Source organism: Corapipo altera, unplaced genomic scaffold (assembly GCF_003945725.1).
Source record: "Corapipo altera isolate COAL_440 unplaced genomic scaffold, ASM394572v1 22b, whole genome shotgun sequence".
In the NCBI taxonomy this organism is placed as follows: Eukaryota; Metazoa; Chordata; class Aves; order Passeriformes; family Pipridae; genus Corapipo; species Corapipo altera.
The window spans coordinates 21,344,662-21,371,077 of record NW_020884876.1 but is presented as its reverse complement, the minus strand read 5'-3'; the positions used below and the strand labels follow the sequence as shown (position 1 = coordinate 21,371,077).

Below are 26,416 nucleotides of genomic sequence, written 5' to 3'. Positions count from 1 at the left end.
TCTAGATGTTTGGTAAAACCTACTTCTCCTGTAATATATTTTTTGGGTGACCCAGGTGGTTAGAGTTGGCCACTGAACTGCACACATCAGGAACAATTCTCTGCATCTCACAGGGTAAATGCTTCAAGGGCCATCTTTTTCCAGTGTTTCCCAGTGTAAAAAAGAAAAAAACTCTGAAGATTTCTAAGGTATTTTCTTGACTCCTGCATTGAAGTGGTTTGTAATCAATTTCCAACACTCCATCAAGTGCTGGAGTTCTTTGGGTGTGTTTGTGTTTCTGGGTGGAGAAGAGAATCCTTTGTGCACAATCTTTTTTGAGTTTTATTAATTTTGAAAAAGAAAATAACTGGGTGGGGGGTAGGCCCAGGGAGAATATTAGTACTTGACAGGTACGTGTGTATTCGGTCAGTAAAGCCCCAGGTGAGGTAGGTAACTGCAACAATGCCCTTTCTACAGGGAGTGAGGAGAAGCCAAAAAATTCAATTAATTTGATCAAAGCAAAGCAAGAAATCGAGGTTAGAGGAATAGCAGATGCTGTGCAGCAGTGATCAGCTTTTCTCACTGTCCTCAAAATGATCTGCCCAAGTGTTTATAAAATGGCATTGAAATGCCTGTGAATGGGCATCTTTGGGGAAAGATGGAAAAGGACTTGGTATGATCAGGTAAAATTTTCCTCTTTCTTTTTTTTTTTTTTTTATTCCCTCCCTTTATATGAGCTTGTTTCCTGAAGATAGTAAGTGTTCCCATAAAAATGACTGAAACCTTGAGACTTCTTTGGAAAACCAAATGCTTCAAACGTTTGGGCACAAATGCAAGTGCATCAAAAAACAGAAACCAGAGGTTTGGTTTCTGGTAATTTTACTTTCCGGTTTGGGATTTTAGATGCAAGTGTGGGTTTTCTCACTAGTGAATCTCTACTTTTTCCCTTTCCAGCTGGCTCTGAAGAAATACATTTGTGCTTGGAGAAGGGAATTCCAAGGAGATTGGTGGCCCTTTTCACAGAGTAAGCATTTTCCACAGGCGGGGTTATGCCAACCATTAAATGACTAACATGTAATTAGGAGGCTGGATACTTATAGTTGTCTTGTCCCTGATGCCAAGGGAGTCCAGAACAGCTGTGGATGAGTGAGCACCAAGGTAGATCAGGCTTGGCTGACCAAGCCATTTACATCCATATTTGTTTTTGTGTTGGCTATCTCAGAAGAGAAGTGACTTAGCGTTGCGGTCAGTGTGGTGCCTCTCCCCTGTGGGTTTTACAGCGAGTGTATGGTAGAAGGTGCTGCTGCTCAGGAGACAGAAAGTTGGACAGAAAGGGAGTGCTGGAAAAGGGAGATCTCACGCACTTCCTGTTCCACTGTAGTGAAGAACAAGTCTTCTTGCTTGGGCCAGTTTATCTGCTCACTCCATCTCTGCCTGCCTGGGGAGCTCTTTGATGCGGAGCTGATCTGAAGGTTGCAGTCTCCTTATCAACTCCATGCTTACCTCTGTTTGTTTTTATTCTGAAGTTCGTTCCCTCATTTTGCAATAACCCACAGGGTGCTGGGTGTTGCGCCAGCTGTGCCTCAATGAAGGATCTTCATTCAACACCTTTCCCTTCCCGTCACACCAGTCAACGCGACTCCTGCATTTTCCAGCACCATTCGCTGCGCAGACCAGACTTTAGCAAAGTCTTCGTTGGCGGTCAGAAAGGCTACCAGACCTACCGGGACCTACCATGGGACCTTCAAAAGTAGGTGGCATGTTTTAGCTCAGCTAGTCTAACTTGAAGGTGTAATGGTGGTAAAGGATACTGTCTATGGGAAAGCTTTAGGATAGATATACAGAAAAGAAATCTGTTTGTTCTCTTGCCTGATTTTGGAGCTCATTGCTCTGTCGCTGCCCCTTTCTTCCTCTTAGACCTAGGGTACATCAGGTATCTGTCTTAAATGTTCAGCCTGAAAAGGGGCATTAGAGGGAAAACTAAACAGTAAACTGCAGGCTGAATGGGAGGTTTTGGAGATTGTGGACTGGATGAAAAGAGTAACATGTGGCTGGAGTGAGAATTGCCAAAGGAAATCCTTCTCTACCATGACCAGGAGCACAACCATTTGCTGTCTGTTTAGAAAGATGATGTGATGGCTCAGGTTGACATTCACCTTTCCTCCCTGTGACCATCTCATCCTGCCTCCAGCAGGACTTTATTGCAGCAGTGCAGAATCCAGGAAACTCTTTCGTGTCAAAATCAAATGCACTAACATGATTTTTGGAAACTATGGGTTTTGATCAGGTCTAGTTGCAATAACATTTCCCCCCAAATCCTGCAAAAAATCCCTGTCAGTTCTGTGATGGCAGCACAACCACATGAGGGGAACACTATAGGCGTTCATCATTCTGGTTTTGACACTTGTATTTTATAAGGAAGAAGCCTTATTTCTCAGGAGTAATGAAAGTATTTTGTGCAGTCAGAGATGCTGGACATCCTTAGTTTTGTTTTACTGTAAAAATAATTAAGGCAGTGCTGAAAAGTTCAGAGTATTTTTACAAAAATAAGTCTTCCAGCTGCAACACTCTACTATGCTCTGTTGGGTCAGAGCAGAGGTTGTGTCACAAGTGTACAGCAAACCTCTTGGAATTTATTTCTGTTCAACACACTGGGTTCTGGATTCACATGGCAGTGGGGGATACTCAGTCTCCCATGAATTTTTTTCTTGTTGTTGCCTCAGAAGTTGATGAAGCTTAGAAGTTTGACCTCAGAAACAAAATTTCAGAAGAATCTGAAATATTTTTTTAACATCCTATTTATTTGGCTGGATGGCTGAATTTTTGTGTGGATTGTTAAACATTAAAATATTACTCTCCTCTCTGGCATTGCTTTGGGCAAATGGCTGCAGATTATTACAAGGTGCTACTTATTTTTTCCATCCTCAGTATTTTTAAAAATTGGGTTTTCTAAATAATTTCTGGGCATGTTGAAATAGAAACATTGTTTCTGGATGGACAAAAATTATTATTGATGCACACTTCGGTGTTTTTTCTCATTTTGTGGGAACAATACAGTTTTGGTCAATACAATGTCGTCTTTACCAAGAGAAGATGGATTTCAACTTTTTGTTCTGTGTTCCCTAGTGGTACCCTGCTCAATACCCCAAGATCCCCTGCCCTGTTTAATATCCACAAATTAAAAGTTATGCCGCTCCAGGTGACGAAGAAATCCCCATCCGTTGTGAATACCAGTTTGTGTGTGTTAAATAAAGAGGGAAAACTAAGTGAGAGTTCTCTACCTAACAGAATTGAAAAGCCATGTTGTTTTCTAGTTAGAGGTAAACCTAGTTGCCAGGTCTTGTTTATGTATACAGTGGTGTAAATAATTTTAATAACAGTGTGCTAGAGGGTAGTTAAACAACATCTGAGTACAGTTTCTTTACCTCCTACTTAGGAAAGAATTTAATTATTTAAATGGTTGTTTAAATTATTATAAAATCTAAAGTAGATTAATGAAAAATCTGTGTTAGATAGTTCAATATTTTCATGTTTGGGAAGGGGTGGAAACTGCCTGGTCTTAATCAAAGCCCCTTTGTAGTCTGTTAGATGCCCAGAGTTCTTTGCTGTGCAGGGATGTGGATCTGAGTGTGGAGCTGTAAGCCTTGCTGTTTGAGCTCATTGCCCTCTGCCTTGGTCCCATATAAGAGGGGTGTTTCAGTATTAGATTTATCCAGTTCCAAGACGCCTCTTTTCAGAACATTTCAAGCTAAGTTGGAATGTGTGCTCCCTAAAATCCTTCAGGAAGCAAAGCTGCTAAGGAAAACTGGGCGGAGTAGACAGCCTTGCTGGTCTTGTCCCTCTGTTGTGCTGTGTCCTGCAGTCTGGAACGCAAGTGCAATGTCCTATCTGTAACTTCCTTGTGAAGATCTTGTGCCCCGGCAGGGCGAGGTACAGAGAAGCTGGTGCTGTGTATGGTAGTCTAAAAGTGAATATGCATGTGGAAATGCAGTGCCACTCGCACCAATTTGTCATGCAGTAGGTGGGCAATATGAATGCAAATTACAGACTGTTGAGGTGTAGCAGGAAATAGATACCAGCCCTGGTGCAAGAACACTCATGTGCCATTGACATTAATGGGAGTCAACTTAGATTATTGTAGGAGGCAGATGTGGTTCCTACCTGGTGCCAAACAAAAACCTATTCTGTCAGTTTGTCCCAGAGTACATCCTGAGTTTAGGAAACCCTAGTGAAATACTTTTGATTCTGGTACACTCCACACCTGATTTGACTCATAGAGAATTGCTTCCATTTGCGTTTTGTTGCCACATGCACTCAGTTTCTGGCCATTTTAGACAGGAAAACTAGAATAAGACAAGATCTTCTCCTGAGCCTTAAAATCTAGTCATGTTCATTCACTGAGCAAGCCCCAGTGTAGGATGCCCTTTTCTGGCACCTGCTATTCATCTTAGACGATGTTTCAGAAGTGTTTCATTTATTGATTTTTTCCCCAGGCAGTTTTATGATTGAGCATTTTGGGTCAGCATAAGATTTTAAAATCAAGGCATTCTGCTTCCACCACATACTCCTTCCATGTTTGTGTTTCTGATTACATACAGATCTTCATTTTAAATGAAACCAAACTAACACAAAGCTTGGGATGGCTTAGTTTGACATGCTTCTGATATAAGACAATCTGAAGGCTTCATGTGGTCTGTGGGCAGACTTGGTCATGACAGGGAGACAGATTTTACACAGAACTGAACATGGAAATTTTCCAATTTCTCTACCACTGGACAATTGCCTGGGGTTTCAGTATCAGCTGAACCACTTGTCTAAGGATCTTTCTCTAATTTCAACAGCATTTTTATCATGCAGAAATTTGTGGAAATATGTTGCTAGATTACAGCATCTCACTGTTTATCTACCCAGCCTAGTAATTGTTTATTATATATCCTGGTTTAACCCCAACCAGAAATTAAGTACTATGCAACCACTCACCACTACCACCTCCCACCAGCCCCCATCCCAGTGGGATGGGGAGGAGATTCAGGGAAAAAACAATACTGAGCATGATGCTCTGTGGTATGGAATATTCCTTTGGCCAGTTCAGGTCAACTGTCCTGGCCCTGCTCCCTCTCAGTTCCTTTTGCCCCTGCTCACTGCCAGAGCATGGGAAACTCAAAAGTCCTTGACTTACAATAAGCACTACTGAGCAACAACTAAATCATCAGTGTGTTATCAACATTATTCTCACATTAAGCCTAAAACACAGCACTGCACCAGCTACCATGAAGAAAATTAGCTGTATCCCAGTTGAAATTAGGACATAAAGTATAAAATACAGAAAAATGTATTATTGTCTAGAAATGTAAGCTTCTAAACTACAGGGGAAGTTGGATACTTTGGGTCATATTCTGAGTAGACCTAAGCTGTCACAACTGCACACAAACCGTGATGATCACAGAAGGGCTGGTCTGTTGTATCAGATTTGCAGAACTCCTTCATAGTGATGTTCAGTAAACATATTTAAGTAAACAAATTAAAACACATTACTATCCTATTATTTGTGTATTTGTATATTACAATTATTGCTAAGGCTGATAGTGGTTTTTATAAATGTTTTTTTCCTCAAAACACCTTAAGAGAGAGGTGCTACATGTATTCTAAAACAGTGGAGAAAATTTGTCAATCTAAGTATGCCTCTCTTATACGACTAAAAACAAAGGACATATAATAGCCCACAAAAGATCATCTCTAGGTGACTGTTTTGGGCTTGGCTTTTCAGCTGACTGTCCTGTCAGCACCTTTCTTGAGCAGACACTGTCAGTGCATGTATGCCAAAGCAGAGCCTGTGCTGTCTTTCCTGGTTCATGCTGACTTAGCTAGACATGGTCTCTGATATGAAGCTCACTGCAGGTAATGGAGGGGTTCCACAGGTGTCCATGTGTGCTTTCAGCCCCAGTGAGGAAGACTTTTGAGATTTTTCCTCTGAAGCAGACATTTTGACTCATAGAAGGCAGTTGTAATTCTGCTTCTTTGCAAGAAGTGAATATAAATTCCAATAGGTAAAAGACACTAACTTCTTTTGTAAACAGTTTCAGGCTGGAGTGAGGCAACTGCATGCATGATTTATTTAATGAAGTGTTTATTATTTGTTTACTGAATGGTACTCTTAATTTTTAATTTTTCTTTGAGACTGATTTTTTCTCCTGATACTCCTCTGTTATGAAACGTTGACAGACATTTTTAACTGTGTCCTTCTTATGTCTGTCTTGTAAAACACATAACAGGAGGGATCTCTCTGGCTCTGTGTTTGTTGGTGTGAGCTCCTTGTTGAGGAGAATGTTCTTGGAGGTCTTCTCTGTGTGTGATGGGAAGGAACACAAGTACGGAATGCAGGGCTCCAGATTACCTACTACTGTTCAGGAAAGGTCTCAGTGGGTATTTCTAGGAAAATGAGTCAGTTGGAAAACCAAGACAGTGTTTGGAATTATTAGAAAACAAAGAGAGGACAAACAAGTAAAATTGTCATGGCAATGTGAGCAATTTTATATCATTTTTTGTTGTTTCTCTCTGTCGGCAAATATTTCACTCCTCTTCCTCATAGGACAAATCTTAATCTGGGACTTGGCAGTCTTCTGCCAAGAGATGAAACCCAGTCTGTGATTGCAATGTGTTTAAGATTACTGCATGGGCATGGTTGTCTGGGAAAGAGCAGAATTTCTGGGGAAGAGGGAAGGACCACTTAAGCTGCAGGCAGAAAAGCCCTGTCAGAAAGCCCTCTGAAGTCAGTGGAAAGCTTTCAGCTTCAGGTATTTCGTTCAGGTTTAAAATTTTCATTTTCATTTCTGCTCTGGAGGACTTCAGTGATCTCCCCAAATGGTGTGGTTTTAATCCTACTGTGCATTTCTAGGCTATGCTCCCTATTCCCTCTCTTGGAGGCAGACAGTTTCAAAGGAGTTAAAAAGGATTGTTAGACTCTTGATCTGAGAAAATAAATTCCTACTGTTGAACTTTATCAGCTCTCTGCAGAGTATTCAAGCCCTGACACGTCATCACATGGATTGAAGCTGTTTCAGTTCTGGCATGGTTGCTTCTCTTGTGTATATTGAACCCCTGTAAGTACTGTTCAGTTTTAGTCAGTGGGACATGTTGTCAGATACAATAATTAATATTTGAGGAATGAACCTCAGGAGGTACAGCAAAGCAGCAATAAAGCTCAAAGTTAATGGGAATGGAAAAGTATCAGTTCAATGATCTTTACGGGTTTGTCTCATGGATATCTTTGAAAACCTGGATTTGAAATCCTCCTGGTCTGCAGAATGTCTATTCAAATGGGGAAGAATCCAGATGGTACAGTCTAATCAAGGATATTTTGCTCAAAAATACCTTTTGTTTCTAAAACCAATTTTTGCTTTCAAAAGAAATTAGGAGTGCAGAATAAAATTTAACAGGTGTTTCATGCTTATGTGTAAAAGGAAGAGGGAAAGTTTATTCAGACAAAACAAAAAGAAAAAAGACATCCAAGGCCCCAACAGTAATGCCCCCTCTCCATTAAGTGACTTTCTAAGATGTATTTATCAAATAGCTTCTTGTTTGAGGAAATTCAGTTTAGAAGCTGGTGCTGAGACCCCTCTGCATCTCTTTGAAATGATGCTCTCAAACAGGTTTCATGAATTAAATGAAAGTCACGTGTGTGAGTAAAATGACACACATGAGTAACTGTTATGGACTGGGGTTTCTCTTTGACGAATGATAACACGGAACTTGAAAGAAGAACTAAAGAAGAAGAGTTATAAAAAAATGTTACACTATGTAAAAAAGAATGCTGAAAAGGTTTCAAATTTATAGTGCTCTATTTAACTGTGTCCCAGTCATGCTACTTTGGTCTGAAACCGCTGTTTTGCTGATATGATAGGCAGTAATTTCTTCAGGCTCACCTACTGCGGTGTACAGGTGGCATTCAGCCTTTCAAATGGGCTTCTCCAACCCAGCATTTTGGTTTGGGGCTATGCCAGGATCATTATAGCTGAAAGACCTTCTGAATGTTTTCCTTCTGTGTAGCTTAATCAAGACAACTGCCTTTTAAATGACAGTATCTACAGGAATACAAGAGTAGGTTGTCTTAAGTTAAATGCAATTTTTTTGGTTGTTTTGTTGGCTTTTCCGGTAACTTTGTTTCATTTCAAACATAATAGACACATTTGCAAAGCATATAAGCCATGCAAAAGACTATTAGCTGTAGTGGTGGGGAAAAAAACCCAACAAACCGTGAAACAACAAACACATGAAAAATTAAAGTTGAATTCACCACTGACTTCATGGTTTCACCTAAAAGCTACTACTTAGAAATATTCTTATTAATAAGTCCTGACTACTTATACTTGCTTATTTTTAATTTCTCCAGTTAAAGTTTTAAGGTAACTTCCATACGGTAGTCTGAGAAATAATTTTGGAGCTTCTCTTCTCTTAACAAGACTATTTAATTTCCTTTTTTTATTTTTTAATGGATTCACAGACGCATTTTGAATCAAACTCGATGAGAGGTTACTAGGTGTTTTACAGGATAGCAGGAGGGAAGGAAACACTAGATAGGAGAAGCAGGACAAGTCTCAACAGATCTGAGTGACAAATTATTATTCTCATTCTCATTCAATCAAATATCATGATATTTGGCCTAAGTCAGTTGTTTTCCAGGCCACAGTAATAAGGCTGTAATTGTAAGGCATTGCAATAGAATTAGAATGAAATATCGGGACCTGCTTCAGTATTTATGTGCCGTGCACACTGTGCTTGCTGTCTTTTTCCTGTACTGCAAATAATTGCAGTGATTGCTTGCAATTATTTCAACTTATTTTAATGCATTTAAACTTGTGGCTCATGAGATGTATGTTCTGGGAGTGAGCTATGTGTACTTTGTATGTGGGAACTCACTGAGGTGTCTTGCAGCCTCAGAAGAGGATCCCTGCAGCCTGCTTTCCTATGGTAGGCTATACCTTAACCTGAAGGTGGGTATGTCTGCATAAGTGAGGTATCTGACTCTACAATTAAGAACTCTTTGCCAAAAATTCTTGCTTCCTCTTCTGTGTTTTTTGTAATAAAGTAGAAAAATGGCTTTAAGGATCTTCAAGTCTTTTTGAGTTTATAGACAATGGTAGAATTTGCTGTAACCAACTTTTTTCGGGTAGTTTTTGTTTAACTATAGTACTGAATGTCCATTGACTTTCCTTGAGTTAATTTGGCTTAGCACCTGTTATTAAGAGCACAGCAGAGAGAAGTATCTCGTGAGGTTTCCTACCTGTGTCTGCTCACATGTCCCTGCCCTTCCCTGTCATTCTATCACTTCAGCAAATACTGCTTGAAGCAGTGCTTTCTTCTTGCTTTTAGATTCAATCTAAGCAAAACAGGAAGCAAAGGCTGGCCCTCTGAAGTCTCCTTTTCTTTTTTGTCCAGCTCTGCTTTGAAGGCTGAAATGGGTTGAGCAGCTTGTATAATGTATAGATATGTACTTAACAAATTAGAGGGTGCTTTTTACCAATTGCTGTATGAAAGTTAACCTAGCTGAAAATTAAGTTTTATTCTTGCAGATATATAGTCGGGAGTCACATAAGAATCTTAGCAGGGCTCCTATTTAATTTGGCCCTAATAATAAAAAACCCAAACCCTCAAACCTGTCTGTGTTCTTTGACTTCTAGCACATCCCAACATCTATTTCAAAATAGTCTTGAGTCATGGTTTCATTTTCAAGGGTGTTGAAGGGTGAGAAGTCAATTAATATTGCTAGGAAGAATCATGTGGACTCATCAAGGGAGAAAACTTTACCTTCTTTTTTTCCTTTTTTTTTGGGGTGTGTGTGTGTTGTTAAATAGAAAAGAATATCTTATTAATCTTCTCCCTTTGTTTTTCCTAATTTTCCCCAGAATTCATCAGTCAGCTATTAAAATAAGACATCTTGAGCCCCGGAAAATTGCTCTAATTGTTATTGGAACAGCAGTGGCAGCAGCTATCACCATTGGTCTCCTAGTTTATTTTCTGGCATATGGTAAGTTTTGCATAATATATCACTGTTCCTACGCTTAGTGCATTTCCTTTGTGCCTGTTGTGCTGGGAGTTTTCACCAGTCTGTCTAAAACCCACTTGGGGAAAAAACACTGTTTTCTCCAGACCTCTCTTTCCTTCCTCATTTAGCATTTTTGCAGATCTCTTAGGAACATTTCCTGCTGTGCATGGTGGTTTAGGGCTGTGGTTTCTGTTGGCTTTCACTTGCTTTCATTTGTTTCACATTTTTCTCATGATCTACTTCTGTGATTAAGTCAACACATAAGTCTTCTGGTCTCCCTTACATGAGTGACAAGCAGAGCCTTCTGCATGTCTGTCTGTGGTGTTTCACTGTTCCCTGTTCCCAATCACTAGCAGCTGCCTGCCAGCGCTTGGCGTTGAGTTGGCAGGCCAGGAAGAAAGGTAACTGAGCAGGAAGATGAAGCTTGTGATCCCGTGTGAGCCCTAAAGTGCTGCCGGTTGGCCACAAGTGTAACTGTTGGGGAAACTGGGATTTGATCACTTAACTCAACTGAGTGCTTGCTCCTGGGTTCCTAGCTTTTAGAGGCTGTATTTGAATGGGTTGGATATACATGAAGGCTCATCCACTTCCTAGATGTCTGGATATCAGTTAGCCCCAGGTGTTTTTCTAAAGTTCACTCATCTTGGTGCTTCGAGTACTGCCTATTCCTCTTCTTTCCCTTACAGATCAGAAGCTGTTCTATTACAGTGCCAATGTAAAACTCACCAACATCCGGTACAATAATGAATTTTCCAGACAGTCCTCAGGAAGGTTTAGAGACCTGAGCGAGAGGGTTGAGAGACTGGTAAGTTTGGACCGTTGTGCCTTTCCAGGAAGGACTGTATGATAGTACAACAGTCATTAATGTGAACAGCACATTCTTGACCACAGGTGTCTGGTGTACCCTCAGCCCCCATGGTGAGCAGAATGGATAGCATGAGAGTTGTGATCACACCTGGTAGACCAGGCACTTCTCCTTCTGTGTGTTCTAGTGTGTCACCTCTCTCTATCCCTGCAGTGGTGAAGTAGATATTGACAATCATGTTGTCTTCCTCCTATATCACTGATCAGTTGTGTGTGTTCTCTTTCGCTGCCCTGAGCCTGGCTTTGTGATTTATGTCCCATTGTCTCTAAGGACAGCATTCTTTTACACCCTCTCCTTTACAGGGTGGGGAACTATACCTGTTGGGCTGTGACTGTATGTTGAGAAAACAACACACAAGCCCTTTTCCTGCGCCTTTGGTATGTTTTGTTGGGAAACCCTCCCACAAATAGCAGAGGCTGCTGAGTGGCTCTCAGTCATAGAGTAGCTATGGAAATAAATAGACACATTGCAATTTCCTTTCTTGTTTTCTCTTTGAGACACTACCCCACAAATGCTAATTACAGAGTTCATCTCTATACAACAATAAGCACGTGATTGTGCTTGTATCTTTTTGTGTTTCACTCATCAGAATCCGATGCATATCTCTTACCTCCCATTTGGCAACCATGCACAGGTGGCCAGTTCACAGGACAATCGATGCTTTGCTCCCCACTATCATTTAATTTAGGGCCATATCACTTGTCCACAACAAACTGTGAGCTGTGGTGTTCATTGTTCTGCAAAAGCAAGGTACTGTGTAGGGATCTGGCAGTGCTAGCATCTCTTCACAGATCCACTGTTGAAGGCCTCAGAGATCTTAGTTATCCTCTTATCTGTATGCATTTGTTTTCTTTCTGCCCTCTTTGCCCACTGGGGACCATACGATATTTCCTAAAATGAGCTTCTGGTGCGTATCTGCATGTATAGAGTCTTACACAAGCCGTGTTCACCTAGGTGCTACTGCTTTACAACTATTACCTAATAATTGTAGGGTTTTAACCTTGTGATATAGGACCTTGGAGAGGGAATGTTCCTCTTGACCAGGAAGACATTGTGCCTTGCTGAGGTGGAAGGAAGGCAAGGACTGGGAAGAAGTCTGAGGAATAATGCTTCATCGAGTACAGTGTATCCCTTTCTCCCATTCCATTCCCTCATCATTTTTTAAAACGTGGCTACCTTGGCAAAGATACACTTATTTTAGCTAAAAGGTTCTTTCAGACAGTCCCCAATGCAGTCAGATTTCTTCTGAACATGGCTATCAATTTAGATGCTTGAATGGAAACCAATGCTTTAGAAACCCTGTCTGCTCTCTGGGTGTTGAGCAGTTCTGATGGTAGTAACAGTAAATACCAGTGCTGCTTGAGCAGTGAGAACCATTATTTCAGAGCATGTTAATTGTACCTGGTAAGTAAAACCATAACAAACATACAAAGAACTGTGTCGCCTTTCCTTCATTCCTGTGATTTTCTTAAGAGTTGTCTTTAATTCAGCCATTAAATTCTACCTTCCTCTTTTAAATTTTATGAATTCTTTGCTCTAATTTTAGGTCAGCTTATATAAATGGTCCCTGGAATAATCTTTGACTTTTTGTGGTTTTAGCTCCAGATGTTCCATCTAACAAGGATTTGTGAGATTGACAATTGTCCATAAGCTTATTGAAAGCAACTCCATACAGTAAAGAAACAATATGTTCCTTGTAAGTCTGATTTTATAACAGAAAAACTCACCTTGTGGTGATGAAAATCAAAACGATCTTTCCAGACACGCACATATCCTCTTGATTTCTTTTCTCAGAACATCTGCATTTTTATTTTGCAGATTTTCACACCATCTCTTTAATAGAGGAGGAGATAATTGAGTTCTTTATAACATTTTCTGATTTGTCTGGATTTACTGAAATCCTTTGCAGTCCTTCCCTGGTTAGTGTCAGGATATGGATGACCAAGCCTTCCCATTGTCATAGTATTAAGGATACCTTAAGCTCATGTTGTGAAACAGTGAGTCAATGAAGATAAATGCAATGTCTTTCTCAACACTTGGTGCAAAGTGAACAGAAGTGAATCATCTCTGATAATCAGAAGCATTCAAATTAACTGAGTTAGTGCAACTCCCTGACAAGTGCTGCCTTCTCTGATCCCTTCCCTGATGCAGCCTCCTTCATTTTTCTTCAGAACAACTCTGAAAGGAGCTCTTTTCAGAGTTGATGTTTCACCAGGAAAAATGTGTTTGCTTCCATAGGGAAGTCTACAATGCCTTCCTTGGGATTGGCAGGAAAGGTCTTGGTGTTTGCTTTGGTTTCCAGATTTGAATAGTAACACCCATTGTGTGAACAACATTCCTGACTCTTATCTCATTGAAGGTGGGAGGGAATGCAGCCAGATCATGCCAGAGAGCTGATGAAGCTGGTGCACCAGTCAACATCTCAGGGCTGACTGGAAAGTCTGGAAAATGTCTTCTAGGGTGGAGCTGGGGGGACTGAGGAACAGATGATGAAAGGTCTTTGCTCCTTGAGTGGCTTCCTGCAAGTGGCTGTGAGAGTTCCCTTTGTTCCCTCCTGAAAAAGCAGACCTGACTGAATGCCACTGGGGAAAGAGATATTCCAGCTCACCAGAGCCTCCTTGTTTTTCTAATTGGGCAAGTCCTTCTTCCCTTGCCAAGCTAAAGTGCACTGTGCCAGACTGTCCCCTCTTACACTGGATAAAAAAGATACAGTCACAGCCTTATGATTCTTTTGCCAAGGAGTTGCTATTTTATATGGGCTCACTTATCGTGTGGCTGATCTGCACAACTTTCACCCACTAGTTTTCTCCACCTCCTGCATCAGACTTGAATTTTTTTTCTTTTCCCACAAAATCTATTAATTCTTATGGATTTTCCAAGAATGCCTTGGACACCCTAACTACTCTCTTGTGAAGAACATCCTGTGGGGAGATTTTCAAGGCCCTGCTTCAAGCTTTACTTCTTCAGCCTCTCTGGCATGCCAAAGACCGGAGAGAGTTGAGACAGCCAGATAGACCAGGGTGACTGGGATGATCCCAATTGCCTACTCTGGGCAGCTGCAGTAACTGCCCTATGTGCAGGAAGAAGGGTGAAGGGGCATTCTGTCCAGTGTGGAAAGTCATCTTTGATACCAAGAGAAGATGTGCATTCAGGAGAGCTTGAAATGAGTACAACATCAAGCCCATCTCAATGGGAATTGTCTCAGCTGAAGGCTGGTAAGTTTCTAGCTGTGAGAGAGAGGTGGATACCAAGCAATCACAGCATGTGACCCTGTTAGTGCATTTCTGGTTGCTCAATAGAATCAGACACCAGGCTTTACCCTGCCCACCAGCGATTTGTAAATGCACTTGTTGGGTCTCTTTTGCCACTACAATAACTTTCTGATACTTTCTCCTGGAAGCTGTGGGCTTTTTCCTCTTCAATGACAGTCTTTGCAACCCTTCTCCTTTCCCAGGCACCGAGTATTTCCCTATCTCCTTCTCTGCCCAGAGCTGTTCCCAACCCTGCTGTCAGGCTGCTTCTCCCTGCCTATTCTACGTGTCTGTCAAATCTTGTGTTAGACACTTTACCCTTCCCAGCTTTTGGGATTGTGCTCTGTCTGTTGTCCCCTATTGCTCCTGCTCCCATGTGATGGTAAGCCAGGCTGGAGCTGGGTGGGTGAATGTTCCTCAGGTAGGAGTGCAGCGTGGCTCCCTCCTTGGCTAGTTGGGTGGTTGGGGGAGAAGTGAGGTGTTTGTTTTCCCTCCTTGAATGCCTTGAGCCATTAAATGTATGGGCACGGATTTCTCCTGTTGTCTCATAATCCACAAGGCATCTGGGCTATCCTTTCCTTCAGCCATCTGAAACCAACACAGAACTAACTGGGGTTGGATTTGGGTAGAGTGTTTGAGGATTATTTTAAAATGATACCTGGATATTTCCCCTGGGAAAATACTGCCTATCAAAATATTTCTATTGAATTAATAGAAATTCATCAAGTAATTCTCACCTCAGGACTCAGTATTGCGTGTCAGGACACTTCTTCTAGAAACAGACATCTTGCTTCGCTGACATCAACTGACAAGAGAATCTTCTGTATCTTTAAGTACAGATGTTTGGGGAAAGTTTTTAATGGATACAGCTCTTGAAGTTTGTCCTGTCTGATAGAGCTGAATTGGTGTGGGTTTAATTCAGAAATAATGTTTCTACTGAGTATTGCAAAGACACGTGTGATACCACAGGAAAATGCTGCAGAACAGTCCTGATGACTCTGCCTGTTCTCGGTCAGTTGAATGGCTCACTGCCAAGTCCCTGTACTGGGGAGGAGGAAGGCAGTTTTCTCCCTTGGCAGATGATTATTTTAGAGGTTACTAACACACTTCTCTCACTACAGATGGGGTGGAGAAGAAACAGAGGAGCAGGCAGGTGCCATGCACCTCCCTCCCCACACTCCTCTCCAGTTCTTTGTGCTGCAATGTGGATGAGGATCCCAAGAACTGCCAGATGCAGCATTTGGTACTCAGTTCTCTGCAGCTCTGCACCGTCCCTGCTGCTTTGTGGTTCACAAAGAGGGCTTGTCAGCTGCCTCTGTTTAGCTGCCCTCTGGCTACCATCTCAAAAGACACCAGTGGGGAGCAATGGGAGCTCACTTTGTCTTCTGCACCTTCAGTAGCGCAGATTCTCATCTGATTCAGCACAATTCAGTTATGACCAAGAAACAGTTTGCTAGGCCCTGGGCACTGATATCTCCTCTGTGTAGACAGGGAACTGAGTTGGAGAGACAATTGAAAGGCCAAATCCATAAAGCCACTTCAGCATCTGGGAAGAGATCCCCAGAGGTAAGAAAGAATTTTTCAAGTGCCTATGGGTAATCAGGAAAGGACCTGCTTAGTTTCTTTGGCCCACTTGGATTTTATTTACTCTCATCACAGTACTTAAGTTGCTTTGTGTTTGTTCTCTCTGAACCCCCATATAGACATCTATACTTCCATGGAAAGTATAGCTTTAACACCTGATAACCTTGTGTGGTGGAAGAGTTAGCCTTCAACCAGATGCATGTAAAAGAAAGACTCTCTGCTTTATAACCAGGGATAAGCTTGCAGTCATCCCAATATCGGGAAATATCTTGTATCATGTGAGTTGTGAACAACTTACTGTCACATCTGCAGGGCTAGAGGGTCAGTCAAAGTCCTGACTAGGGTTTCCATCACAGCTGAACTTGAAGCCTAGCTGAAAACACCAACAACAGCAGTGAGTGAGCAGATGAGACTGCTGTTTTATGGCACTTGGCCTTTTCGGGTCAGACATGCCTTGAGTTTTCCTGGGGAGCAGAAGTTTGTGTGTATTTGGGAGAGAGAGAGAGGTGAAACACAAATTCCTTCAGAGCCAAGAGCTAGCTGCAAATCTGGCTGAAACTGTGCACGAGGTATGTTTGTCACACCTTGCACGTGGGTGTTAAGGTAAGGCTCAGAAGCCTGTTCCTTGCTGTATCAGTGCCTTATGGTCCTTGGGCTGGAGTAGATCCCCAAAGCAGTATTTTTGAAACACTCCTAAAGACTATTTGCTCTGGGAGACCAGACTTTGAGGACTATTTTAGTGATGATAACTAAACATGCCCTAAGAAAGGGGAGTATGCTGAAGTTCAAGGGAGTCTAACATGACTCTCATTTTTACAGTAAATGGAAAAGTGCAAGTATCTACAAGTATCATGTAACTTCATCTGCTGTGTGTGCTATTTCCCCCAAAACCCCTTATTTTCCCCTCTCAGCCCCTGAAACAAAAGAAAATTTAATACAAATTGGCCAGATCACAGAAATTATGGTATCTGCAGCAGCCAGGTCTTTCCAAGGACTTTTCTGTCTTGTGGCACCCAGACCAAGCTGAATAAGAATGTTCCTGGTTGTAATAAAATTCAAAAGAAATTTGGCAGTGTTTTCAGACAAGGATCCCAAAATCTAAAACCTAAGACCTTATTTAAACCCAAGCATTCTTAGGCTCTGTATGTGCTCCCTCAAGTGCTTACTTAGTATTGATATGAGGTGTAAAGAACTGCACTTTTATTGAAAGGTTTTCTTGTACATCACTAAAGGCAATTTTATGTACAAGTGCATCTGTAGTGAAGTTTTTTAGAGACTTTTTTATAATAGTCTCCTTTTTTTCTTATTCTAACAAACAATATTGTAAAATGGGAAAAAAATCTTTTATCTATGTAAAAAAATATATTTAAGGAACATTTTGAGAGAAAATACACCAAAATAAATGTAAGGCATTTGACAACTTCTGCTTTATAAACTTAATTTTAAGGCAATGGTTCTTATAAATAGGAAGCCTTGTCCTTGGACTAGCATGGCACAATCGGGGTGCCCTCTATGGGTGACTGGGGCTAGAAACAATACAGAAAGGATTTTCCATGGTAATTCAGCCAACTGGGAAAAAATGGCAATGGATCAGTGGCCAAGATGACAAACTGATGACTTGTTTATTTAGGTCTGGAATTAGAGGTTGACAGCACACTTGACTGTCAGTATGCATGTATACAGGTGTGGCCTTAAAGAGATAAGTGAAGTGCTGCACACTGAGAGAGGAAATAACTCACAGAAAACACCCACAACTCACTTGTAATGCTTTTTTCAGAAATTTCTATTGAAATTAAAAGAAGAAAAAGACCCCTGGCACATGTATTGATTTAATAACAGAGATCTTTTCTTGCTTTAAATTTCATTTCCAGTTTTTCCTGTATCCATGGGTCACAGTAGCACAGGAAGCAAAAAAAAATATTGAGGAAAATATGAAGTGTTTTCAAATGCCTGTGTGAGTTGATGCAGCACAGTGCATGAAGGTGTAGCTTAGAGTTTTTCATCACTTGTAATATCTCGAAATGTTGGTGTGCTCCACCTAAATTGCATGAATTTACAGGATGAATGGTTAATTATCAAAAATGTTACTAATATCCAACTTTTTCTCCCACTTAAATTCAGCAATCCTTTAGCTTATTTGATTCTTTGACTTATTAATGAAATATAATTTTCTCAAATAATAGGCATGGTAACTGATTTTTCTTTTTTTCATATTTTTTTCTTGGTCCATCAAAGCAGAAGTTCTAATAAGCACATAAAATCCAGGAAAATCATAAAACAACCCACTGCCAATAAATAACTCTAATTCAGTTCCAGTGTGTGTCGTAAAAATCTAAAAAATGTGCACAAGGAAAATGGATGTGAACCCGAGCTGGAAAAGGAATTCAAAATGATGTAAAGGGCAGCTATCGATAGTGTGTATGATTAAGGGTAGAACCTTATCTTAATTATATATCCACAATCCAGAATTACTGCATTGTTTGCAGGTAATTATATCAATGAAGTGATTGAAGATGTGAACTGTTGATCAAAATCTGGCTAGTCAAGAGAGTGGTTGCTTAGAACCTGATGTTTTCAAAAGTGAGAATCCAAATTCAATACTGAAGTTGTGTGGTTGATGGTATCTGGGCACTTGCAAGCTGAATACACCACCACGATCTTCCTTAGATTTCATAAAACTATTCTTTTCCTAAGAGGCATTCGCTCTTGTATTTCAGCTCCTCACCTCTAAGTATTGCTTAAAAAAACCCAGTGGGCACAAAGTCATTTTCCTGGGAAAAGTGTACTATTTGGAGGGCGTGGGGGGGAACTAAACGCAAAACCCTTCTCTGGATATCGGCACAGGTGGTTTTCTCTCCAAATTCGATTTTCTCTCCAAAAGTTGGAAAAATCTCCTCTTTAAGTGGACAAAATTTCAATAGCAGTGTGAAAGTTTTAGGAAGCTAATTATGGATAATTGTAAGCAGGGAGTAGGAATGGGAATACTTAGGTGACCTTAATTCCAGCTGTCACTAATACACATGGCTATAATGAAACAGTCATGTCATTACATGCCTTTGAAATTGGTTGCACTAGGCATGAGCATGGTACTTTAAATCCTGACATTAATGCCATGTATTAGTCCTCTTAATTTTTTTTATCTGAAAGACCAATCTTTTTAGGCACTAGTGTACAAGGACAATTATTCCTCTTTTGCGGCTGACACCTCCAGGAACCATCCAGCTGAATACCTTATTTTAGTGCATTCAGATAGTGCTAACTCAATCCTCAGCTTCAGGAGCCTGGTCAGAGTGAAGAGTTTGTGATACCATTTGCAGACATTTGGGGTCACACAGCTCTTGCCTGCTGTGACACATGCTGTCTTTGTGAATGTGTGGTTTCTGATAGGAAAGTTTCGGATCTTCTGGTTTGATGGAGGCACATGGACTATTACACTCACTCTCCTTCAGGTCCATTTTCTTCACCTTGGGCGAGGACTGTGGCTGTAGGGCTATTGTGTGGTAATTGATATGTCTGCTTCCAAGGAGAGTGTGATGTCCATATCCTGGTTTGGGACACTGCCAGGTTCTTTTTTCTTTTGCTCTCCCTGTCATTATTTCTTCTCATGTCCTCCCTCAACCCCTTAGTTGAAATCAGGGCAGGAAAAATGTCAGGTTCTCAAGGGAGCTTTTACCTGGATTTACATTATGAGCAGCTCTGGGGGTCTCAGCAGGTTGCGCTGTAATCTGGGGAAAGTCACTGAAGCAAGTGGCAGGTTCCAATTAATATTTACAGTCAAAGAGCTTTAAAAATCACTAATAATAGGTTTTACATCCTAAGTAGCTAGTGAAGTAAGAGGAAGAATGTAGTATGAGGATAGCTGTTGAAGGACTGAACTGGCAGCAGGCAAAAATGCAATACTATTGAGCAAGATGATTTGTGCTCCCAAACCTACTGAATACTTTTGAACATCCCATGCAAGTAATTCAGTGGGTTCAGGAAATACTTAAGAGGAAAGTTCTATCAAACTAGATTTAAGAAATCATTTTGATAAATCCTGTTACCCTGAGTGCAGTGACAGAGCAGTGTGTGGTGGGAGAAAGCAAGGGCCTGACACTGCTCACCTTCCTGGGTCCCTTCCAGACCCAGCTACACATCTGGGCAAGCCCAGCTCATGTCAGCTCCATACTACACCAGAGCGAGGGGATCCCTGTCATGTGACCTACTTCCAGAGCTTAGGGTTTCTTTGGGTCCCAGGGAGGCAAGGCATATTGGGTGACTCTGAAATCACAAAGATTTTAGTAGGTTACTCACAGGCTTTAGAGGGTTAGGCATGGTTCAACACTATTCAAAATGGGATAGGAAAAGAAGGCTTGTTCATCAGTGTATAAAGCAACTTCTGGCTGCAAGGAAAAAGGAAGAATTTCTGTGGCTAGGTTTGTATACGTGGGATTTTTTTGCCCTTACTGCATCTTTGGTACTAGCCACTATTAGCTACTCTATTGGATGGCCCAGCATTCAGGAATGAAGTATAGTTTGTCTTAGAAAATCATAATGCACAGAGAGAAGTTTAGTAAAAAGGATAAAGGATATGAAATTAAACTGAGGAAATACCAGACATCATTAAGCTAAACTAGCCAGCAAACATTAGCTTAAAGAAAATCTTGTTTGGACAAAAGCTGTCAGGAAAATGCTGCTCACTTGAAATGAACAGGACTTGGCACTTGGTTAAGAATGCTCATAGACCTTGCCTGCAGCAGCAGCAGCAGCAGAAGCTGTCACCATTGAGCTGCTGCTAGACAAGGACCAGGAAAACAAATGAGATGCACTTAATCAGTGGTGAATTTAAGGGATCTGGTCATGATAGTGCCACTTTTGAGTGTTGTAATCAAATCAAAATCTTTAAAATAAGTGTACATGCTTCTCTCAAGCAGGGCCAGGTCCTACCTAGTTACTGGACAAAGTTCTAGTTGCTTTTGCTTCCAGGATTGTGACTCAAGCTGAAAAGAAAGCTATAAGCAGGCTGGAGAGAAATGATTATCAGAAGATGAACAGTAAAACCTGATACAGAACACTAATCTTTGAAAGTTGCTATCTGAAGTCACACTCCTACATCTTTTCCTCTTGTATAAACTCTGTATCAGTATAAAGATTACTGTTAATAATTCATTTACCAAAATCATTGTTGAAGGAAAGAAGAAATTTGGGTCATATTTGTCAAAAAATTCATCAGCAGGTGAGAGACAGGGGCCACAGTGCAAAAGTTTGGGTAGACTTTCTTTCCTGGTAAGATACAGCAGATCACAAAAGTGAAAAACACTAGGTCACGTCTGAAGGTGCTAAAGGTTCTGAAAAGCTCACTGAAAACCACTCTCCAGTGACTTCTTTATCTGTTGGTGATGTAATACTAGGGCAACTCTTAAGGATGGGAAAGCTAGTGACAAGTGGGAAAAGTGTCTACTTTCTCAATCAGATATGAAAGAGAAATGGAAGTAACACAAATCTAGTAATTTTGGTATAATTTTAAATTGCTCACTTCCTGTTCACTCCATAGAACTAACTACCATACTCCAAAGAACTAACTACCATCCATTTTGGATTTAATTTTCTGAAAACAGTGTCTGTTGCAGATAGTTCAGTTGCATTTGGACTTCCTAGATTCTTTTTGTAAAAAAGCACTGTGTGGAGTTGTGTTTTGTCAGATGTCACTGGAAGTCTTTGTCTCCTGTAACACGAGGTGTTCCTGATCAGACTGTCTGGAACATCTTGGAAGTGGTCCAGGCTGAGGAGAAAAGGAGAAAGCTGGACATGCTGGGAGTACAAAAAACACAGTCACGTGAGCTGCTTAGGCTGAAACAAAGATACATAAGAGAACGGGTGACAGAAGTAAGGATCCCCCTGTATCTGCTGTAGAAATGCAGATGGAAAGTTTAGGAAAAACACTTGCCATCTGAGACAGTACAGGTATCTTGAAAACACAGCTGTCGAGAGGAGATAAAGGATTTGGGAATGTCATACTGACTTAACCTTCCCTTGCAAGGGATTGTGAATTCTTGCTCTCTTCAGTCCCAAGCTGAAAGTCACTCTACTTTTGCTTTACTTGTTAGCAATGTAGAAGCCTGAGGTGTACCTCAGCCCAGCTCAGGGCTCTCTTTGATTGCAAAGCACTCTGCAAAGAAGTCGCTGTCCCAGAGATCTCAAAAGTTCTCAGAGGCAGTGCAGTCAAAGATAGCACATGCCACTGCGTGCCACAAAGCTGGCAGTGTTGCTTAGCTACATGCTTCTACTTACACAATCATCAGTGAAGCAGTTAACATTGACAGAAACGACAAGCAAATGCTATAATTAAAAACACCAAAGTAAAACAAACCCCCTTTTGCCTAATGGCAAATACTTCCAATAACCAAGGGGGATAGTGGTGGAACAGGCTGAAGAGTTACAGGAAATAAAACACTTTATTTCTAACTGTATGCCTCTTAAAGTGCAGTGGTAGCAGCTGGCAATCTGCAAAGCAACGGGAGAAAGCATTTTGCATATATACAGTAGTTTGTTCTAGGTGATGTATTTTTCCATAGAATTTTGTCTGTTCCAAATGCCAAAGTAATTGCAGATAATGGCCAGTAACAGCAAGATAAAACATCAGCTCAATGTATGACAATTAAGAAAGTTTCTTTTTTTCCTTATTAATGTATGCTTAAAATAACATTAAAAAATAAAACGTGCAATTTTCAATTTGAAATTATTCCGCTCCGATATATCACTGTGTAATGACATGAGGCTTCATCTTACGACAACCAAGGCTGGAAAAGAGGTGTTTTGTGTTCCTTGGGATGAATCAACCCCAGATTTCGTGCTTACATGCTTGTTTCCATATCCGAAAGATTTCAACGTACTAGAAGTTTGAGAACCATTATTTTTCAATTTCCTTTGGATGACAGAACATCTTGAGACTTGGCTAAATCAGACTGCCTTTATGGACTAAAAACTACAAAAAAGACTACTTGCATGATGTTGTAAAGCATTTCTATGTAGTTTTTCCTGTAGTGCATTTGATGTTTACAGGATATGTTCAATTTACTGTCTTGATGATAGGAGGAGTTGCTGCAAAACTCACTAGTGACTTTGCTATTTCTCAATCCTTCAGTGATTCTGAGCCATTCCTGGCAGAATTTCATGTCATGTGATATCACACTGTGCTGTCTCAGTCTGATCACGCAATCTTGAGATGACATTCAGCCTAAAGCAGGATGTGGTTAAGCAGGCACCAATAAAGATGTCATTTGGAGATTGATTCCTTACAAGTCCTAGATTTCCAGTTTCTGATGAGAGTTGCTTGACAATTCCTCTAGCATGTGGAAAATCACAAGGGTGATAGGGGGACATAATTCGACATCACTGGTTGCTTTGCTATAGATTTCTATAGAACCAAGGATAAATGTTGTATCAGAAAGGACCCCTACAAGAGAGGCTCTGCAGAGCACAGCATACTCTATCCTTTCTGTGGGACATCTTTAGGAGGCTGTGCTTTGGGAGACTGCAGCAGTGTGTCCCAAGGATATTTATATATTTCTCATTATGCCTGGGATTGGATGAGGCAGCACTGTAGTGGCACACTGATGTAGTCATAGGACATTTAGAAAAATCAGCTTGCTTTTTATAATGTTCCTTAGGTCAAATGGGAGATGGTTAGGAAAGGTCTGTAACAAATGTTATCTAGAGGCTGGGCTGGATTACATTTCTTGCCTCTGTAAGCTGTGAGTTTGTAACTGAATACTGTTTTCTGAATGCTCCTTCCAGCAATATGTCTGTTTCCCTCCTTTTTTTGTTATCTTATATTTTTCTTTTTTCAACAGATCGACAAGACATTTTACAATTCCATTTTAAGGAAAAAATACATCCGTTCACGCTTAATCAGAGTGAGGTATGTGAGATAATAATAAATGCAAGCAGCTGAGATAAAATGAAATTTACAACAAGCCCAGCTAGATCTGATTCAGTAAAGTGTATTGTATGTAACACCAGAGCATAATCCCTAATTGAGTATAATCTTGTTTTGAACCATGGCCTCCTTTTGGATCTTGATGCAGAAGAAAAACTTCAGTCAATCCAAATTCTGTACAAGTTTGTGTTCAGATCTTGAGCAAGCTTTAGCTAATAAAGCAAACATAACTAAAGCTATCTAAAAATAAAAAGCATTTACAAAACTATTTCCTTCACTATAATGAAGATACCACTTCTTGTATTGCTGTTTTCCTGGGCATGACAAGTAAAATTGGGCTGTGCTGATTCAGAAGGTCCCACTTCTTATTGTGGCTTTAAGAATGGGCATAAGTAGGTGCCTGGGGAATAGCAGCAGCACAACAGACGTGTTGATTGCAACAACTGCTCCTTGGTATGCTCCCTGCTTTTGCATATTTACCACTTTGGATTTCTTGAAGTGGTTGTGGTTTGTTTAGCAGCCCTTGGTGTAGTTATTTTCCAAGGACTCGTCCACTGTCTCCTGGACTCTTTAAATCCATGCACCTCAGTCCTTTAGTAAGGACTTGTGAATCATTCAATGATTCTTTAGATCATTCAATGGTCCTTAGTTCTTGTATTGGAAGAGGTGACGAAAAGTTGATCACTACCCCTCCTCTCCATGCAGTCAGTGATACTGGACACTCCCATCATATCCCTTCTCTCTTTTGTATCCCATAAGATCCACTCTTTTTTTCAGTTGAAAGTCCGATCCTATTTTGCCATTCTTTGCAGGAACTACCTGTTCTGTATCTTTTTCGGTTCTCCTGTTCCTGCTTTTTGAGATGAAGGGGTCAGACCCGTGGTTGGGATTATCACTGAGCAATGTGGCGCTTTTTTCCCTCTTTTATTCTCTGTTTAACTGCCAAAAATCTAATGTTTAATTTGATTTTTTTACCACTGTTGAATGCTGAAAATGACCTTTTTATATAACTGTCTATTGCAATACTAAGGTATTATATAACTGTCTATTGCAATATTCGGGAGAGTGACAGTGCCCATTGCTTTGCATGTAAAACTTGAATGTCTTCACTATCACATGCTAAAGCTGCAAGACTAAAATCTAATAAGATCTAAAGATCTAATTCTTGTGAAAGTATATCTCCTTGCTCTTACATGGTTTGTGACATCCTGCCTCTTCCTCTACCTTAGTTTAATCCCCAGTTACACGGAAGTCATTATTTGAATGTAGCTTTAGGGGTATTTTTTGATACTGGAGTGTTGCAAGTGTAGACAGGGTGATTTAAAGATCTGAGAGGCCAATTTGTAGGGACAAGTAATATTTTTCATTACTTCTTGTTCCCAAGGACAGACTGAGGTACTTGCTGTGATGTTTGCTGGGTTGGATGCAAGACTTGTATGCGCCAAAGCTTGTTTGCTTTTTCACATATACAAGCTTTATGCCTCTTCTAGGGTTCAGACTGCAAGGTGTTTTGAACAGGGTCATTGGTGTGAGTTTACTTGGAAAGTACTGTGCATATTTTTTGTCTCGGTATAAATAATGCATTAGTAATAATGACTACTGCTCACTGAGAAAGACAATACTAATTTGACTAGGTGTCTTTGGCTCTGGATCTTCGCTATATAACAAGTGATTCAAGGTGGGCTGTACTTACCTGAGGGTTTCGAGAGGCGTGGTGTGCTTGCAAGAGTTGATACGGTAATTCCAGTGTGGCATAGCACAGGAAGAGGAGTGGGGGGAGAGGTGAGGGAACACCTCAGAAATGCAGAGCAACACCCACAATTGGATCAGATAATATCTGGAAAATAAATGGAGTGGCAATCATACTGAAGTTGGCACAAATGGAAAAAACAGTCTGTTGGAAAGTCCATGTATGACTACTCAGTCTCAATTATGAGATCCTTGAGGCAAGGAGTGTGTCTTTCTGGTCAGCTACAAAACACTTGGCATGCTTTGGTGTGCTCATTAACACATGGCCTTTTACTTCCCTTCACTGGCAATACTGGGAATGTCTGTTTCACATTGGTACGCGTTCGTTTCAAAGATCATAGCCTGATCACATGACTTGTATATAAGCTACGTGTCTTCTACTTTTTTTTCTTTATATAATTATGAATTTCCAAGACAGTGAGATATAACTGGGACATCTCTTTTGCTTTCCTGTCTAATGACAGAGCAACCTGCTTGTAGCTTTCCTCCTGTATGAAGTAACTGTGATTTCACCTACTGTGGTTTGTGTTATTGCTTCTTGGCTCAGGTGGGAGGAGGCACAGAAGAGAAGTTTCTCAGTGCGAGCTCTTATCTTCTCTGTGTAATGACCAGGGATAAGCCATCTGCAACCACAGAGCAAGATTTACTATGCCAGATTAGACACTTTGGTGTTTGTAGTCTAGCACTCCGTCTCTTGCAGTATCTGATGCTCTAAGGAAAAAGAAATACTACTACCAGGTTAATTCAACCTGGTAAAGATTTTCCTCCCTTTTCTTTCCTGTTATCTTACATGGAAACTGTGAAACTGTGTGTCTCAGTGTGGGTGCCATTTGTACTTTACAGCGAGGTGTTAAAGGCCCCTTCTGTGATCCGTCTCTTTGAGTGTAATAAGTAAATTGTGGGTATGCTGCCGAGTTTCATTTATTGTTGCACAACACAAGATTATTAGGAACATTCTCCCAAGAGGTTGCAGTAGTGGAAGTAGGTTGTGTGGTCTTTCCCCTTTGCTCAAGTACCTTTTTGATGAT

General features: G+C 40.7%; 1 protein-coding gene across 1 annotated transcript in view; it reads left to right on the top strand.

Moving 5' to 3' along the window:
* Window positions 1–1,541: 1,541 nt before the first annotated feature.
* Window positions 1,542–26,416, top strand: part of LOC113943786 (transmembrane protease serine 11E-like) — a 39,758-nt gene continuing 14,883 nt past the window's right edge. The window contains exons 1-4 of the mRNA XM_027636013.1: window positions 1,542–1,729; window positions 9,882–10,003; window positions 10,708–10,826; window positions 23,554–23,621. Coding sequence (XP_027491814.1) covers window positions 1,566–1,729; window positions 9,882–10,003; window positions 10,708–10,826; window positions 23,554–23,621 — 473 coding nt within the window. The 5' untranslated portion in view covers window positions 1,542–1,565. The remainder of the gene's footprint in view (window positions 1,730–9,881; window positions 10,004–10,707; window positions 10,827–23,553; window positions 23,622–26,416) is intronic.